The following is a 19,924-nucleotide window of genomic DNA, read 5'->3' as shown; positions in this document are numbered from 1 at the left end:
ACAACACAACACAACACAACACAACACAACACACACTTTTACAGATAATTAAAAATCCATTTGCTAGGTGTGAATTTTGATGGTCTGATGAGCACTGTACGTGTTCGGGGCTGTTACCGCTGCTCTGCCATTGAGACAGGATTTAAGCTGACTCACTGGGAGACATATTGACATGCATGCACTACTGCTGATTTTATTTCTGCATGTACTGCATAAAGTATTTTCTGTTAGCACCCTCCACTGGAAAGTCAAAGGTCAGGGCCAGTTGCAGACCAATTGCTGTTAGGGATTCATTCTTTGTCTTGGCCAAAGATACTTAAGCAGGGTGGAAATGTATTGTTTGGTGCTTAATCTTGGCAATTAAAGGAATACTCAGTTGAGAGTTTGGTCTAGTTTCGCAAAATTGAAGCAGGTTTCTCCTGCCTACTTCAGAAGCTCTCAAATTCATGGACATGTATTGTCAAAGCACCAATACATGGGTGAAATCCAGAGCGCCTGCATTGATGGGGGTCAGTTTGCTCCAGTCCTCTTTGGATATTAACAACTGTGCACTCAGCTTGGAGACAGTTAGGTCAACAAATAGACACAAACAGAGACTAAACCAAAATAACTTCCGGGATAAGGGTTATGATTCATTGCTCATTTCTAAATAAAAGACTTGGGAGTCTTTGCAGCATGCCACTCATCTCTTTTTCCTTTCACTCTCGTCTCTCTCCAGCATGGAGAGATCATTCACGTGTTAGGTAAGACCTAGCCTCTTGAGATTGACAACCAATAGAAAATGAAAAATAACAACCTGTGACTGACAATAGCATTGCTGGTCCACAAAAAGAGAAGAAAACTGTGGGATTAGTTAGCAAGAAAACAATACTTCATCTGTGTACAATACATTTAATAATACATATCAGAGAGAGACTTGTTTCCTTTAACCTGAAGTTTCACTCCTATTTAAACCTAAACTTTAATTTAAACCAAACAGGAAACTGAATTCCTGAACCTAAAGTACTGTCTTAAGAGTGAAACCCATTCAAAATGTCCTCAGTTCTGAGGATTTTCATCATATTTTTCTTTGAGAGAACTTTAATCTGTATCATACATGCACAGTACAAACACATGCATAAACTATAGCCTATTCAGACAAACCTGCTTTCTCATATTTTCCTGAGGTGTAACTAAGCTTTTCATTTCTTACCAGCCACAGTTTGGCTTTTCTTGGGGCCCTTTCAGTCAAGCTGGATGCTGTGGGTTGTAAATTATTAAACCTCATGAGAAAGGAGAGCAATTTCACATGGTTCTATCACATTTTGACTGGATGTTTGAGGCACATGAATGCTGGATTGGACTATGAATTGAACAAATAAACACATTTGAAGTTATGGAACCTTCAAAGTTGCCTCAGTGCTGCAATACAGCAGCACTTTTGGTGAAGATAAATACTTAAATGGAGCATCAAGTCCTTATTCAGAGTGTTTGCCTCAGATGGTGTCTAGACAGCTGCATTTCATTTAAACGCAACACACTTTGGATAATCTCTACAAGACCGTACATTTACTTAAAGCCTGGCTTCACATCATGTATCATTTTTGGTTCTGTTATCAGTTGACACAGGAAAGGCTTTTTGTTTAATATGAAAGTTTTTTTCTGTATTTATTTTAAAATACATGGAGTTCTAATCTAAGTTTACTAAAAGGGAGGCAGATATTTCTGCTTGTTGTGTAACATAATATATTATGTAATGTCAAAAAAAAATAAAAATCAATAAATGAAAAAAAAATATAAGTAAATGTCATATACCCTTTACCCTTTACTCTCTAAGTATGAAGGCTTTTTTTCGTCAGTATGCTCCCTGGGTCTTAGTAATACTGTATACTGTAGATTTGCAAAGTGAAAGCAGCTGGTTACAGTAATATTTTTCCCCATTTTAAAGCTTTCTATCCAATTACATCCTCAATGTCTCGACATAAAAACATTGTGTCCTAAATGGTTTAAAAATATTAATACAATAATTTATAATCTGGTCCTTCATCTTAATGATCTCAAATGTTGTTTGAGAAATCATGTTTCCCCCCATCAGTTTGGCAGATAGCTTTAAGTACTACAATAGACACTGTTGCTGTTACAGCCCAACTGTTACTGGCTTTTTGAGGCAGATAACTGAAACAAGTATTTATAAATACATTTTTTATCAGAGAGCGTAAACATACAGCAAACTCCTTACACACGGCACCAACACAATAACAAAGATTTCATATCTTTTATAATTCAAAACCAACAACAACAAAAAGCTCTTGAACCTTGAGTTTCATTCATCTCTCTCCAAAACACCATCACCTGCAGCTGGTCTGCAATGCCATGTGATTACCATTTTATAGAATGCTGTTGAGTCAGGATTTAGTAAAAGTTGTGTTTTTCACTGCAACAGATTGAGTAAGTATGACTTTACAGTAATTCTTTTACTGTTCTGGCTCCTACTGGATCTCATAAGGATACACACACACATTCTCTGAACATTTGAGTTATAAGCCGCCTACACACAAGGAGCTGCTTACCAGCGGTGTGTTTTCTTGCTGTGTGCTGATCTGTGGCAGGTAGGGAGCGGTGGTGAGCTGAGCCTGGCAGCAGTGCAGGATGGTGCTGTGCTCTCTGTGGTAGCCCAATTTAAGCAGCAGGCTGCCATACTGAAGCCACTCAATCAGACCGGAGCCCACACACACACCTGCCTGGGGAGAAACACAATGCACAGCGCGCGCACACACACACACACACACACACACACACACACACACACACACAGGTAAGACGTGCTGCAAGTGCATGATGATAAGATAATGTGAAAAGACTTAAGCATAAATGATACAAGCCTAACCCCAAGCAAGGCATTTACAGTGCTGTACACATGAAAACATATTTTTTGGACATTTGCACGTGCGCATTGTGGATAATCCTGGGCTCTTTCACGGCCAACTAGCTAGAACTACTGGCAAATGTGCTTGTCAAGCTACCCTTGACTCAGTTTCCACTGTTCTGAGAGCAGTTATGATATCGTACATATTACTATACATATGTGCAGGTGTGTTTGGAAACTAAACTTGTGCATTAGAAAATTCCTTCGTCTTTTGTTTCTAAGCATTAAGACGTAGCAGTAGCAGTTTCGCCTTCATGCCATGGCCAGCTCAATTGTCAAGCCGCCATCACTGCTTATCTAGTTCCACTGGTCTTAGGTAGCAATTCCTCTGGTATCAGAAACTATGCCATGCATCTTAACAAAGACAAAGAACATGGTTTAAATATGAAGTTGTGTGCCAGTTCAAGTAAATCTACAGGCTGATAACCTGAGCACTCAATAACCGGTGTTTGCTTGGGTTCAGTGAATGACACAGAAGGCTCGATGGTGTGTTCCAGCATCCTTTCGTTTTGCATGCACCCACGCACTTAACACAGCCCCCTGAAGCAAGCTATATTCACCTCTGCCAATAACATCTCCAGCTAACACCATCACCCACTGCTAGCTCAAAACAACCGGCTAACAGCATAGTAAGCTGAGCAGCATGTGGCCATCACTATAGCAGCTAGGAGAGAGAGAAAATGCATCAGTTGACATAAAACAGAACACTCCGAGTGAGTACTTCTGTTGTTCTGTGTCTGCTGGAAGTTTAAATAAGCCCCTGTATGAGGTCATAATACAGTAGGTCATGTTTTTGGCTAGTTATATTGCCCCAAAAAGTGGCCAAAAATCAATCAATGCAGGCTTAATGTACAAAAATATAGTCAATATTTAAACTGTCCAGAAATGACAACCACCACCACACACGTTATTCAGAGCTAATTCTTGTGCAGACATAGATGCAGAGCTGGTTCAATTCAAAGACGTATTCAACCAAAGGGAAAGAAACGTTACTTACTTTAGGGGAGAAGCTACCGGTGCAGCAAGAAAACCAAAGTTCATAAACAAAATACATAAAAGGTGTAACACATTAGGGCGGGGCAGGCAATCACACTGGAGGGAAAATAAAACAAAGACAAAGTAAAGCAACAGCAGACACACAAGGAAAGTTATTTCAAAATAAAACATGAAATAAACAAATGTCCAAATATAAAGAGTCCAAATGGGGCAGAGCATGACAGTTTGCTTTACCCTATTTGACCACTTCCCAATTCATGAATAACAGAAAAGACAATGGATAATGAAAGTCCGAAGAGGCATTGACCCGAATTTCAAGGCAAAACAACATATTTGAAGACCCATTAGCTACCCTTAGACAACAGCTAACGTTAGCATTCAACCACTTCTGAGCTAACATTACCGTTTGATAGTACAGCGTAATACAATAGGGCAGAAATAAATTGAAACATCAACGCAGATCTCAGACATGTTTAGTTCAACTTGGAAGTAAAATACGCAGGATGTAATCAAGCTTGCAAAGTAGCATTAGCTGCCTTGCTATCTTTTCAACTGGTTAAGTTAGTCATGATGCACTTGCTCTGCTTTCATATTATTGTATCATTGATGCTGGTTGATTATGAAACAATATAAAATTAGTTAATATTTAACAAGCCAGTGGTTTAATTTGTCATCTGACAACTTTAGTAGTGGCAACATTGAGATTTCTTGTAAACTTCACGTTTGCTAGCCTAGCATTAGCTTACAGTGTTTCCAGTGTGGGCTGGTCTTTACCTTCAACATCTGGCAAATTATCATGCGGTCAAAGGAAAGTAAAGAGAAACAAGTCAAGTTTTTCGACCATCTCACCATTTTCGCACAGGATTTATTTAAAGACCTTAAAGTGTTCAAGGCTTCCCACCCTCAGCGTGACATCAGAGCATGTGCTGTGTGACTATGGTCTATTGTATTAAAGCAGTGTTGATTCAACTGTACTATCATTTTAGAGGTTTGTGGTACTTGTGCTGCGTTTTGCTGACAGGTGTTCCTATCATTTTGTCCACCCCATTCAAATCAGTGAGGGTAGGTTAAATAACAAAAGTACATCTCTGTGTAACACAACACAGTTCAACAGCAGCACGATCTGCAGCCTGCAAAATGATCATATATCAATGCCTTTATAACACTGTTTCAATAAAAATCTGAGTGAATGTAGTGATACAAGAACATGTAACTGCAATTGTGCAATAACTTCACTATGAGTGGTATGTATACATATACAGTAAATTTTTTATTTTTTTATTTTTTACAAAGAATATTACAGCTTTACAGAGCTGTTGGCTGCAGACTGTGGTCAAACCGCCGCCAACTTGATGGCTCTGTTGCCACATTTAGCAGATTTCAGACATTCTGAAAAGTAAGTTTTGACAAACAACCACAGGGAGCAATGTTAATGTGTTGACTCCCTGAGCTTTTGGTGACAATTTGGCACAGCTCATACTGATGCACTACTTGCTTGACAAATCCATAGAGGTCTCATCACAGAGCTTCCTACGCACAGCAAATCTCCCTCTCTGCTAAGAATCTGTTCTTAGCTGAGAGACAGATAGTATTATATGCAAATTAGCATATAATGTCATCTGGCACCATCTCGGAAGTTTTGGAGCAGCCAAAAGCTAGTCTCATTGGAAGAGAGTTGGCAGTAGCTGGTCAGGGAGTTGTGCGGAGCAGACATGGCGGTGGATGTTTCAGCTTACAAAGCCAAAAGAAAAAAAACTATTTCTTTGTTCATGACAGCAACAATTTTCTCGGGTTGGAAGTGATGAATCCATTCCATACCACTTGTCAGCAATTTCTGTGGAAGGCCATTGGAACAGACTTAGTTTTAAAGGTGCCAATAATTACTGCAAACAGAGACACAGATGATGCCGACAATGAAGCACCAGCAGCACTAAGCCAGTATGTTGGCGAAGCGGCTGGATGACACTACCTCATAATGTCTGATTAATGTACTGGCAATATGGATGAATAGAGACTTACCTGCTTCATCAATTTGATTTGATTTTTTTTGTCACGTGGAATTTGCTTAATTGAACAGAAAAGTTGGTTCTGTAAGCTATGACTTATGAGGCTCATCTACACATTGAATAAGAGCAACACATGGGCCAATTTATACCTTGGATTAAGGAGCAATTCAATTTAATATTCAGTATTACTTGTTTACCTCACATTTTTTGCTACTTTATATTCATAATTTGCATAGACTGATGCAAAAGTTATTTGCACACTTGACTTGTTTGAGTCAAATGTGTGACAATTTTCCACCAGTTTAATGCTGTCTGATGTTTGTCAGTTTTTTTACTGTGGCTGTTAATGGATATGGATTCAGGTATTGGATACTGCTTCAGTAGGTACTACCACACAGACACTTTTGAGTACTTTGGCAGTTGCGAGCTACAGTCACAAAACTTTACAAGTGTGTTGTTGAGATCAAAATGAAGGCCGAGAGTGAAGATGGCCGTAGTCTGACCCATGAATACTGAGTACTCATGAAATAATGTAGTGATAACTACTGGGTACTCATGGGTCAGAATGTCAACGTGTTTATAGGCATCACGGCTGGTGCATTCACATCACAAGATGGTCTCTAGTTGTCTGTATTGACAAAAAAAGCTGTGAAAAAGGTCCCTGATGAAGACAATTAGGATTAGTCATGTTTTGTCCGTTAGGACAGTCAAAAGTATAATGCACAAATCTCACAAACAGCAGCTTGAAACTTCAAAATTAGATTTCGTTAATATTCTCAAAGTTAGCTGCGACAATATTGTGAAATCACTGGCTTAATTACAAGCAGAACCCCCCCAACATTCTTCGCAGTGACAATGTATTGAGGAAGTGATAATTACGCACACCAAGTGGTAAGAAAATAACTCAAAAGCAAGAATATAGGAGATTTATTTTGATTGTATTTTTTATAGCCTGCTTTTAGTGCTGTTTTCACAGTTTTGGTCATCAGTTCTATCAGCTACGATAAAATTGCATTCAGCAAGTTAATTCTGGAGATCTTGTTATGTGGAAACAATATGCGTTTTTCACAGCTTTCACAGACAGTGGAAAGGCAACTGTGTAGCCGAATTATCTGAGCCACTTTATTTGCACTCTTCGAATTGCTTCAAACACTGTGTGCACACATTTAGTATAAGAAATTCTGGCAAATTTTTTGCAGACTGACTTCCTGGGTCCAAGTTTTACTCTATAACATTTACAAGAGATAGGTTGAATAGTAATTTTAACACTTGTGCTAAAATAAGTAGGGTTTCAACAAATGACAATTCTCAAATTAATTAATCTGTTGGTTATTATTTTTTATTATCTCTGATTTATTGTTTAATCTATAAAATATGAGAAAATAGTGAAAAATGTATATCACACTCCCTTCCTTCAAAAACCTTGTTTGTCTGACCAAAACCTTCCAAAACCCAAAGATTTTTAATATGTAATGATTTAAGAGAAGCAGCTAAACTAAATGTTTCATCATTTTTCATCATCATCAAACAAGTAGGCTACAGTAAAACTTGTTTACTAACCCCCAAATTTAATGGGTAACTTCACTGACTTGACATAAATATAAACTAAGCCTTTGAAAACAGTTGATGTCCTCTGTTGCTCTCAAGGAGTTTTGTCAACACTATGAACAGACAGTATTGGGTTGGATTATGGTAGGTGCAAGATCCAGTGTTTTTACAGTTTGACACATATCATAATTATGGACAGTCATATGGACTGAAAATCAGAATATCACAGGTTCTGCTGCTGTCTATTTTGTTGATCTTTTTAAAGCATTTTTGAGTCCCTCACCTTTATCTGCCTGCAATACTAAATCATATTTTTATATTTTTAATTTTAAAAATATTGTATCAACTCCAACATGTCCCCCCTTCATGTTTTAACCTTTGGAATAATTGCCAAATTTACAAAAATCAGTCAAAACAGTTTTCTGTTACTGTCAATTTGGCCAGCTGGATAGTGAACCAACTGTATTTAGGTAGTCTGAATAATCAAGGTTATTTCAAGACAGTGACAATGCCATGACTATGTGTATATGTGCAAGTTTATGTGTATGGACCTGATGAATTTAGATACTGTAGTTGTGTTACCTAGTGTCTACTTAACTAAGATGAAAAATAATTTTCTGTAATAATAACAATATAGGCTAAAAACAGATTAAAAAACACAGGAGATATAGAGGAGTATCTGCACACAGTAAGACCTCATAGAGATGTTCAGTGTGCTATGTCCTAGGGTCAACACACACACATACACACACACACACACACACACACACACACACACACACACACACACACACACCTTTGTTTTCTTATTCTGTTTTGTAGGACACACTCTTCTCCCCAAATCTCAGATGACTGCTAGCTGGTGGAGGTTAATGGAGTCTAAATAACATGCATGTACCAACATAGGCATCAGCAAACACACATGTGCTCCGCCGAGGTCTCTGTGCTGTTCTTGTGGCACTACTATTATTGAGCAAGCAAGAGAGAACAAACAGAGAAGAAGGACGGATGGAAAAGGGCAAGTGTTCACAACTTTCACATGGAGTTCACAGCAGATTTCTGATTTCTCACCACATACAGTTGCCATTTCACTATGCAATGTCCTCCGTGGATGCCTTAGGACATTCACACACACACTCACAGGTGCTTCCAAACTAATAACATGATGGGCGATGGCCCCATGGAAATGGGGAAACACAGTTTGACATTTGAAAAAAAAAATCCACTCTAAGAACTGTCAGCAACAAGAATAAACACAAGGTTTTGGTGTCACTGCCTCAGAATGAAAGTTCATTGGCTTCAGCCATTTTCCAGCTGGTTCAACAAATAAACAAGTAAATCCATTTTCCACAATAGCCTCGACAGACCAGAAATTCAACCACAAGGTAATTGTTGAGTCCACTGCTGCTGTTGCTCTTGCACATCCACAAAAAAACTCATCATGTTACTCATCACTTTGGGATGATCCTGTGCAACCTACAGCTGAGAGCAAAGTACATATTTTCTCTTTGGGGTTGCTAAAAGTCTAGGAAATGAACAGCAGTAAATGAGAATAAATAACTTGTGGAGTGACCTGTACATCACAGACTGATGAGATCTAACAGTGTCAGATGTGATTTGTTGGCTGATGAAATGTTACAAGAAAAAATATAAACAGAAAATGTGTACGTTACATTACAACGATTCAAGCTTTGCCAATTACTTTTATACATGACAACATTCTAAAACATCTGTACACATTGTAGTTGTTTAATTAAAGACCCCCTCTGATGACAATCAACTATTTAACCTTGAGGAGAATAAACTCTAAACTCAACAGCTAACAATGCGTCAGCCACTGCCAGTAGCAAGCTAACAAATAACATAAACAAATAAAAGATGCTAAGATGCTATCTGTACAATTTAAAAAGAACATACGTGAGTTCAAAATGGTAAATACACTTTATTATAGCATTCGAAAATTCAACCCTCTCTCCTAGAATTTTTTCAAGGAGGTTTCTACAACTAAACTGCAACAGAAAACACATTTTGTGGGAAATGTAATTGCTGGCTGTATTATGTTCAAAGGCAAGATACTTTTTGAATGAATGAAGTGGTACATTTATGAAAGGCAGGAGAGTCGCCGGGAGGTGGTTCGAGGTGGAAGGTGGGCGCCTTCCAGATTTATTTTCCTGGTTTACAAAGAGTGATTTATAACTACAAACTTTAGATGTACGATCTCAAAATCTTCTGGACCCTAATCATCCACAACCATCTGAAATTCCCATTCGCCCTGAAAAAAAGCACGGTGACTTACTGGATGTGGGCAGTGTTTGACGTTGACCTAGTGAATGTGGGTGGGGCTGGAAAAACCATCTCCACCTACCACCTATACTGCCAGTATTACTTGAGCTGGGAGCAGGGATAAAAGCCTGTGTGTGGGTGTCTAAAGGTCTGGCCAGACCATTCCACTACAGACATTACACTGCAAGTCCTCTTTTCTCATGTCTCAAACACTCTTCCTCCATATGTTTGTATGATTGCTAGTCTTGCTTCTTCTGACGTGGTGTGAAGCAGTTGTGGCTCTGCAACGCTTCTGAGTTAAGTGTATAGTCAATGCATATTATACAAGTCAAAGCCAATCATGTTTACAACTGAGATGCTGTGTTTTGCATAATTAACATGATATTTAATTGATTTAAGTCGATAACCATTTGATCAGAGAATAAGTAAACAAGATAATGAATCTCACCAGACATTTGATTTGCCTTTGCAGGATAAGCACATGTCAAACTAATAACATTAATGATGCCACCGCTCCAGCAATTAGCAAAGGAGAGGAGAGAAGACCAGTCTGTGCAAGGGAGAGAGAGTGTATGCTCTGTAGTGTTAACTCTGCTACATGGTATCATTCAAACTGTGTTCCCAGCAAAGTGCAATGGTATTTTCTATTCTTGATGTTGACCCCAATCCCCCATACTTTTTCCCCACAGGCTATACTTCTATGCGCAAGGTTTAGCTTCCATCAGTGCAACAATACGATTGGTTTGATATGGGGTGGGACATGTGTCATACAACTGGCATCCACATGAAATGTGGTCAGCCACTGTTCTCTCTGTAATTAAATATAACCATTTCATCTCCATGACAGTCATGTCCAGTATCCTGGGCAAAGCCACAGCGACTGGAGCCTATAAAGAGGAAAAATAGAACAGAACTACTACATAGCATACATGCAATTCTAGCTGAAACTTTTTCATCAGCATATAGAGCACATTCATCTTGTGGTAAATTAGTAACTTAGTAACAAAGATGGAAAGCAAGCCTGAGAAATGAATGGCATGTCTGCTGTCAGCCAGAAGGTAAAAGCACATAATGAAGCAACAGATGGAGTGCATGCCATTTCAGAGAAGAAACTCATTCATGGTCAGTGCTAATGATGCATATATTTAATTATACATGACTAATTGATTACTTAGGATGATTAGTCATTGACTGAATGTATGATTTTCAGTACACAAATTGAATAAAGTCTGCTCCAAAAACAAGATGAACACAGTGTGAAAGAGCGTGAATAAGGATTTGATTGTTTTAGAAAGACCACCAGCACAGCTATGACTACTACCGTCATACATCCTGCTCTTTCTCCTTTTTCATCTTCACTCTCTAATCCTCTAATCTTTCCTCTCTGGATATATCACTTGTCATTTCATTTAACAGCTCTGGCATAATAAGAGTTCAGTAGCCACATGCCCCATGTACCTTCTCGAATGGTCCAAGGTTCAACGGTTTCCTTTCATGAAAGACATTGCATTCAGCTTCTGGGCTACCAACACATGCTCTTGCAAATGACCAAACTGAACAAACCACATATCAAGACGAAGGAGAGTGGTGTTTGAATGTTGTGTAATCCAGACAATGAATTAATGGACTTGGAGCGTTGAGAATTTGTGGGATTGTTTCAGCTGTGGATGATTAAGCCCATTTTGGAGGGTTGCCAGTGAGCTCTGAAGTCGGTGCCAGGTAGGCAGATAACAACTGAGTCTGTCTTCAGATGTGGTAAGATGTATTCCCAATATTCATTTGAGAACTGACTATTGTATCATCCAAGTGCAGGTACAATACCAAACCTACACTTGCTGCTTTTCTAATTTACTGAACAAAACAGCCAAAGTTTCCAAATGTGAAAACCCAAAATGTAGTAGTACATTTAAGTCAGTTTCTTGATATGTTATTATGACATATTAAAAAGAATCAATTAATACTGCTTGAAAGGAGTTATTTGTAAGTTTCTACATAGCTAAATAGTGAACGTTAGCATTACCCTCTTGTTTTGCTTCTATCACTTCTTTTCTTCAACTAAAACTAGCATGCTAAGTAGTAGTGTCAAGACTGTAGTGTCAAGACTGCCCTGAACAAGTAGCACTGCTCAGAGGACGTATTATAACCTCTTGTATTGTAAATACAGCAATGCCTGACACTCTCTGCAAGACTGGTAAATAAATACCTGTTAATGCTAACGATGGCTATGTAGCAATAGCAAAATTTACAAATACTGTAGCTCCTTTGACACAATCCAAATTAGTACAATAAAGGTTTTAATGAAGAAGACAGAATGGTTATTGTGTACAACTGTAAAACTCAGCAACTCTTTTTGTTGTGAAAATAAATTGTTGTCAGTTACACATAAGGGTACAATATTTAAATTACAAAAAAACCCATGTATTTTTGTGTTAAGCACATGAGTGCTAGTATTAAGGCTAGTGATAAAGATGGTCTTTTTTGTGCAATAACTCGGAGACTCTTGATGCTTACATGAGCTGTTTTTGTGTTTGTGTGTCTGTCCGTCCACTCACATTAATCTGGGTGGTTTGCATCAGATCCAGGATGGGCAGGATCTTCTCGTACATGTCACGTATCTTCTGAGTTTCCACCTCTTCCTTCTGTTGCTGTTTGGGACTGAGCACTGCTCCTTTTCCTCCTGAATCTTTTTAACAGAACAGACAAAGACACCAGTCATTAGTTGCATACCATTTTTCTGGCTACAGGAACTTGAGTACCTGGACAGCATGCAGTTTACTTTGTTTGTTTTTAAAATCCGGAAATATCATCGATTTTTCCTTTTATGCCAGTTATTTGAGACATGTTTGCTGAATGACTTATTTCTGTAGCATTTTGAAACATTAAAAAAATCTGTTCTGAATTTGAAAATAAATTTCTCATTGCTGTTTTTAATAAGCCTATCTTATTTTTTTAATCTAATTGAAATTCAACTGAAGGCTCAGTAGCTTCCCTCTAATTGAGTAAAACATGTCTATTTTTCTTATTTTGCCTCAAAAATATTTGAAGATTACAGAAATTCCACCAGCACCTCAGATAAACATGGCCAGCAGGATACTGAACACAGACATTCCTGTCATTGTCAACCCCTGTATGCCACAGGCCATGTAAGAGACTGATGACTTATAATACTATAGGCTCAATAGAAACCACCATGCCAGCAGGCATTGCACTACAAAGCCCTGACACTGACACACATACACACACACACACACACACGCGCGCAAATCTTGTCCCGGCTATTCCCACGCAAGTCTGGTAAATACAATAGCAAGGATCTTTTGAGCACTTCCTTTTACTCATGCGTGATTCCCCTTTTTGGACAGCAAGGCCCATTATCTAAAACCAGAGCATCTCTGACCCACTAAACTGATTTCTTTCTGAAGGAAAAAGGGTAAAGTACAATCACAAATTTAGTTTGTTAGACCAATACAATATGTCCTCTGCTTTATATTTAATTTTTGTCAGTTATAGTAGTTATTCATTCACAGGACAACCCAGTATGTTACATTTCAGGTAATCATAATTTATAACTTTTGTCCGTTATCACCACAGTAATCTGATCTGAGAACACTTCAGCATCATGACAGGGAAGTCCAATGGGGCAAGAAACGTGACTGCAATTGTACGAATTCTCTAAACTACTTCACTTGGAAGTTAAACTAAAAGTGAAAAATAGACTTCTTTTTAGCAATGATGCAGTGTTCACAGATTCCAGATGTACTGATTTCCAGGAAGACAGCAGAAATACAATGTGCATGTTACAAAGCAATCTACTGGAAATTTGCTCTTGCTTGTAACTCTTTGGCCAATGCAGTTCATTGTCGTCCAGCAAAGGTTGAGCCAGTTTAAACCAAGAACTCCATGCCAGATATTCAAATGAATATAGGGGTTGCATTTTTTTCATGTAAACAGCAATAAAGTGCTTTACTTAACCAGCTGTATCGGTGTATCATCAAGAATAATTTAAATACACATAATGTACACGGACCTGGAAGAGAGGGCCAGATCCTTGAGTACATCTTCTTGAGGAAGATGCCATCCTCTCTCCTCCTAAAGCCCAGAGTGATGAGGTAACGCTGGGGCACAGCACCAGCAGACAGCCAGTCAGTGGTCTGGGGGAGGACGTGGCCACCCCTGGGGTCTGAGGGAAAAAAAAAAGGAAAAAAAAGAATGATAAGCACAGGTCAGGATGGTTAGTGTTAGGATCTGAATGTATTAAGGGAATGTAGCTGTATTCATTCCTACATTCGCATTCAATGTGAACAGTGAACTTTACAGCTCCCACTGTTTTTCTTACTGTTATTTGTGAGGCAAGTGGGGTCAGGCTTGCTTCTATTCAGTCTACAGCAGCTTTCATTTTTTTTAGTATGAGTCACGTTTAAGCGCATGGACCGAGTCATTGTAGCAGCACATACACATCAGATACATACACTGATTTCCCATATCTGCTTATTCCTGTTTGAGGTCACTAGATGATAGAAGTTGTGCTCAAATATACCATCACTATAATGTACTACATACTCATGTGTGGAGAAAATACCTTTTAGTGAAATCCAGAGAGTTGTTTTGTTAAACCAATGATGACTTTTGTTTCAAGGAGTATAATTAGAATCTGCACTAAGCATTAAAGACAATTAGAAGTACCCTAATATTTTCTCAAACTCACTGACCACTGGATAGTCACACAGCAGCAATAGGCCACATACCTGAATTTTAGATTCTGATATACTGGGTTTCTGGTAAGCTGTATGGGAAAATGCATCATTTATAATGAATTCAAATCACATCTGATTGGACTACAAGTTTGTTGTTATTAACATACAATGCAGGGTGTTACCTGAATCTGTAGTGTGAGTAGCAAACATACAGTAATCACAGCTATCTGTTCTCTGCAATTAAAGCTGCACTTATCAATATTTTTTAACAATAGATCAAATGACTGTGGTTTGTCATTAGTTATGTCAACAGTTATTATACTATACCAACCATTCAGCTCTGCAGAGCTCAGATAAATCTCACTCTGCTCTAATTAGCTTTGTTTCCAGCAACAGAAGGCAGCTGTATACATTAGCCAGATATTTTTTGATGAGTTTGTGGAGACCAAATCAGACCCAAAAGGAGAGTGAATATTGGACTTATTTGTCGGATGGTCAAAACATGTATACAAATTTATCATAATGTTAGTTTATTTATTTTATTCCATTTTCCTGGAACAATGCACATTAATCAACGTCACTGTAAATGTGCCATCTGTAAAAATGACAATAAAACCCACAGCATATAAAAATTATAACAGGAAAGAGCGAGCAAAAACATGAATCATTTCAGCAGAATAAAACACTTAGAAGACCGAGGCAAGCATCGCGCAAAGAAGGGACATGAATAAAACAGACAATTAATACAAAACATTATAAAACTGACAATCAATGTAGGCAGTTAAAACACAGCAATGTAAAATCAATCATAATTACGACATAGGTAAAACCAGAGGGAACACAATGACCAACACAGAAAGCCAAGCAAATGAGAACAGACAAGGCAATCAGTTATAAGTTATAAGATTGTGTACAAACAAATGGTAAGAGTCACTGTGGCATCTATTTAATGGAAGGATGTTACAGAATTGGGAGGCTCTTATTGTGAAGGCAATCTGGCCAAAGGACCTGAATATGGTTGATCTCTTGCTAACATTTTTCTGAGATACAAATTTGTTAAACTGGGGACCATTTAATCATTTCCATTAAGAATTCTCTGTATTAGATGTGTGTTGTCGAATTTATTGAGATTTTTCCAGCAAAGGAAGTACTTTATAGAAGTATTAAAGAGTATTTTAAGTATTATATTACAATAGTTTTGGGCTTATTATCCAGGAGCTTGAGAGTTTTTTTATATCCAGATTATACAGGCTTTATATCAGTGGTTAGACAGTATTTTAGTTTATGAAAAAAATCATAGCATGGAAATAAATCTTAGCAGCCTCCAGTGTCAGGTATTTTCGAATAACTCTAAACTCTATAAAACTATGTTTTGGCAACATCTTACTTTCACAAACAAACAAGGTATTTAAAACTGGAAACCACGTTTAGCTTCTCACCTACATAAACTGAATGTCACTGAGAAACATCACTTGCTCTTTTTGTACAAGCTGAAGAGGAGCGGACCGAGACCCTGGGTTACTCCAACTTTCCAAGTGAGTGACATCATGTCTACTTGCACACTGATTTCTGTTTTGAGGTAAGATTTGAAACAGCATTAAGAAGCAGAGATTAAAATCTAATTATCAATTTCTGTTGTGGTTAATTTACAGACATAGGCTTTTATGAAGTTGACAAATACCACGCAAAGCCCTTTATCAAGCTTATCTTTAATATTTTCAACAAGGAAACAACTGGCTGTGGAAGTGATTTTCTCTAAAACTGAACTGCATGGGGTGTAGAGTAAAAGACTGATTTAAAGACTGATCAATTGTGCTGTTACACATTCACTTATAAGCCATAAGTCTGTAATTATTCATGCAGGCTGTAGCACCCCCTTTAAAAATAGGTGTGATTATAGCTGATTTCCAGGCAGCGGGACATACCCTCTGATCGAAGGATGCATTAATAACCTTACAGACCGGAGAGGAAAAGGACTCTTTAAACCTCTTTAGGAACATGATGTTCAATCCAAACACATCCGAGGCTTTTGAGTTTCTTAATGAGTCCATCGTTTTCTGTACAGCTGATTCTGTGTCACTTCTTAAATCAAAAGCTTGTTGTGTGTCATCCACTGATGAAGATATTGTAGCCTAAGTAGGAACATCCTGGATAACAGATTTTACTGAATTAACAACAAAAAAAAAAAAAAGGCACTGAGGGCAGTGGTAATAGCTTTTGCCTCTTTAATTAAGTTGCCATTTATATTACTTTGTCACTGACTTTCAGCTTTACTATTAAACCTCCCTGCCCAGACCACTGTAGTATTTCCCTTTGCTTCACTTATTAAATCAATAACATATTTATTCTAATTTCTTTTCATGAACTTGTTCCTCAGCATAACACACTTTTGCATTTAAATTGGATTTAATCGCTGCTTTAAGAACACTATCCCTTTCCTTCATTAATTACCAGATGTTGCCTTTTGGGAAGAATGGAAGAACTGTTTTTTCTTTTTTTGTTAAACCACTTTTGAGTCTAATAATGTTTTGAAATCTATAGTTGACTTAATTGCAGATATTACTGACTGGCTGTTGTCTTCTACATCAGTACCTTGTAAGCAATCTGACCAGTTAGCTGCTTTGACTCCATTTTCAAACTTAGATACATTAAGTATTACCTGATGATATGAATTTTGTTTATGGGAAAATTAAGCCATTTTGAGAGTTTGCAATCAGGGACAGGGACAAGATCGATTTGTGTTTGACTTGAGGTTGAGCTTGTTGGTCCCTTTAGCATTTGGCCCAAGTCAAAAGTATCTGAGTTTCCTGATCTTTTTTGTTTTCCCTAAAAAGATCCCTCAGTCCTGTCTTTTCTAAGACTGAGCTGTATATCCAGTTATAGCAGCTGCATGGATCCATCACAGTGACAGCTCACACAGAGCTTTTAATGAAAATTGAGGTTAAAAATAAATCCATGTATTAAAATCACAGCCAATGCATACTGGTAGCTCACCTGGTTAAACCCATGTACCATGTGTCAAGGCCAAGCCTTTCCATTCCATCTCTTCACTGTCACTGTTAGTAAGGGAAAAATGGCCAAAATAACAACAACAAAAAAAAACTAAAATAAACAACAAAAAAAAAAAACACAAAAACAAATCACAGCAAACACAGTTAATAATGGTAGGTCTGACCTCCCTGGCACTGCCATCTTGGTGTATTTATAGTTTATGGCTCCAACTGGATTTTTTTTTCATTTTCAATCACCTGTCAAGAAAATGATGAGAAATGCTCATCACAATGTCATTGTTGAAAGCACCTAGCCCTACCTTTTGTACCAACCACCTGTCAAAAACCCAACGAGAATCCTTTTACTATCATAGAAGAATTAAGCAGCGAGTATGGACAGTTAAGAAGCTTGAAACCGGATTTTTGGCATCTTGGCTGGAAAAATATTATGAATTACTTAATTATGAAAATTGTTTCAGATTTTCTGTTAATTGACGAATTGACCAATTGTTAGTTCTAAAACTCTATAGGGCAATAATATATGTAAGGGCAGTATATTTTGCCCAAAAGTGGACAAAATAATTTATTGTAGCTTTACTACATTCTACATTTTATTACCTGACAGCTGTCTATCAACACTGGATAATCCAAATAACATGTTAACTTTAATTGTAGGAGGTAACAATGACATTTATGATTACAGTAGTCATCTAAATGTTAACTAATCTACAATTATCCCACTGACTCTTTTTTAAAAGTGGTGTTTCACTTGTTGATTGAGTCATCATTTTCTTTTGATTATGAGGCTGAAATAAGCTTCCAGATCATAGCCACTGAGGTAGAGGGCAGGTTTGACAAACCTTACCACAACAGGTTATGATCCAACCGTGGTTGTAACTGGTTATGCATGGTTGAAGAATTAAAGCAGTATAAGAAAAGGAATAAAAAAAACAATATACTGGTAAATTCATATACTTCTCAGTCATTGCTCAATCCCTCTTTGATGTTATTCTTTCCTTCTCTCTCACTGCTCTTACTTCTGAGCACATCAGTTAGTGTCATGATACTAGTCTTATGATAGTGGAAGTGATAACCAGAAAGAAATTGTTGGAGGTTTGAGATTCTGCTCTAGCAGGGGCTCAGAGATGGAGTACCCTCCAGAGGAACTGGATAACAGGATATATCCAATCTGTGATAAATGGTACCTCACGAGAAAGTTAATGTTAAGGTCTAGGGGACAGTGCAAAGGAGTAAAGTGGAGGAAGAAGGAGAGGAAGAGGAGGGGAGAAAAAATATCATCTTGGCCTATTAAAGAAAAGGGGTGAAAAGGAGAAAAAAGTAGAGATGGATTGGAGATGTACAGAAAAGGACAAAAAGGAGGAGGAGGAGAGGGAAGAAGTCTGGGGTTTATACTAGGGGATTTATGATCTCTGGATGTGAGGCAGACACTTCATCTACTATAATTTCATTACAATTCTCAGTGGAGAGTTTGAGATTCCCGAGGTAGAGATGCCATTTCCGAGGAGTCCGCTGATGCATTCAAGTGTTTCAGTGGGGAGTTCTGAGAATCTCATCAGCACTGGTTTCTTATATCAGTCAAGGTGTCCTGAAATAAGAAAATAATGGAGTACATAGAGGCAAAGAACATCTAGACTCCAAGCAGAGTGCCATATCCTCTTCCTGCTGTGCTCTATAGTGGTGGTCTACTGTCAGAAAGTTGTCCTGTTCACTGATCCACCTGCTATTTCAGAGCTAAATTACTTTTGGTCACACAGTTTTTGGTGTATGTAACTGTTAGCTTAACCAAACCTTCACCGTAGCATTGCCATCATATATTTCCCAACTTTCTTCTACCCACTTGGTTCCCTTCTCTTGTATCCACTTGTGTACTTTTCCTTTCAGAACAGTTTGCTACCAAACTTTGCTACTCGTGATGATGTATTTTTACCAGCTGTGACAACAGGGCTGGTTTTGTTTTCACCTTGTGACTCTGTGTGTCATCATCACAAAATGTGGCCCTGGAGAAACCTACTGTAGGATGAGCTACCGCAGAAGTGGTTTGAGTAGTTTCACAGGTGTTTATATGTCTGTCTGTCTCTGGACAGATTTTTTCACCACAACAATATCTAATAATAATAATAATAATAATAAAAACCTGCAAGATACAGTCACGAAACCTTACAGGAGGTGTTTGAGATCAAAATGAAGGCTGAGTTCAAAGATAGATCTGATCCAGCCCAAATGCAGTAATGACTACTGGGTACTCATATGTCAACATGCTGACAGGAATTGTGGCTGTGATCCTATCGCAAGATGATCTGTAGTTATAGTTTGGCGTTGCTGCTTAAGTAAATTATTTCAAAATAATTTAGTAAACAGAGTTACAGCATTCAACTTCATGTAAAAACAAAAACTGTACTTGTACCTGTATACCTGTAATGGTGACACTTAGTGGTGTGTGGTTGCGAGACAAGTATCGTTGTGGAGGTAAGAAGCTATCTC

At 37.9% G+C, this 19,924-nt stretch overlaps 1 protein-coding gene across 1 annotated transcript in view; it reads right to left on the bottom strand.

The window, feature by feature from the left end:
- Nucleotides 1–19,924, bottom strand: part of LOC111671953 (spermatogenesis-associated protein 16) — a 70,333-nt gene that overhangs the window by 19,370 nt on the left and 31,039 nt on the right. The window contains exons 6-8 of the mRNA XM_087180109.1: nt 13,751–13,918; nt 12,291–12,421; nt 2,550–2,720 (exon numbers count right to left, since the gene is read on the bottom strand). Coding sequence (XP_087036235.1) covers nt 2,550–2,720; nt 12,291–12,421; nt 13,751–13,918 — 470 coding nt within the window. The remainder of the gene's footprint in view (nt 1–2,549; nt 2,721–12,290; nt 12,422–13,750; nt 13,919–19,924) is intronic.

Source organism: Seriola lalandi, unplaced genomic scaffold (assembly GCF_002814215.2).
Source record: "Seriola lalandi dorsalis isolate HSWRI2012SDOR001 ecotype SW California unplaced genomic scaffold, Sedor1 jcf7180002054890, whole genome shotgun sequence".
Lineage (NCBI taxonomy): Eukaryota > Metazoa > Chordata > Actinopteri > Carangiformes > Carangidae > Seriola > Seriola lalandi.
Note: the sequence above shows the minus strand (reverse complement) of the source record. Positions and strands in the feature narration are given on the sequence as shown.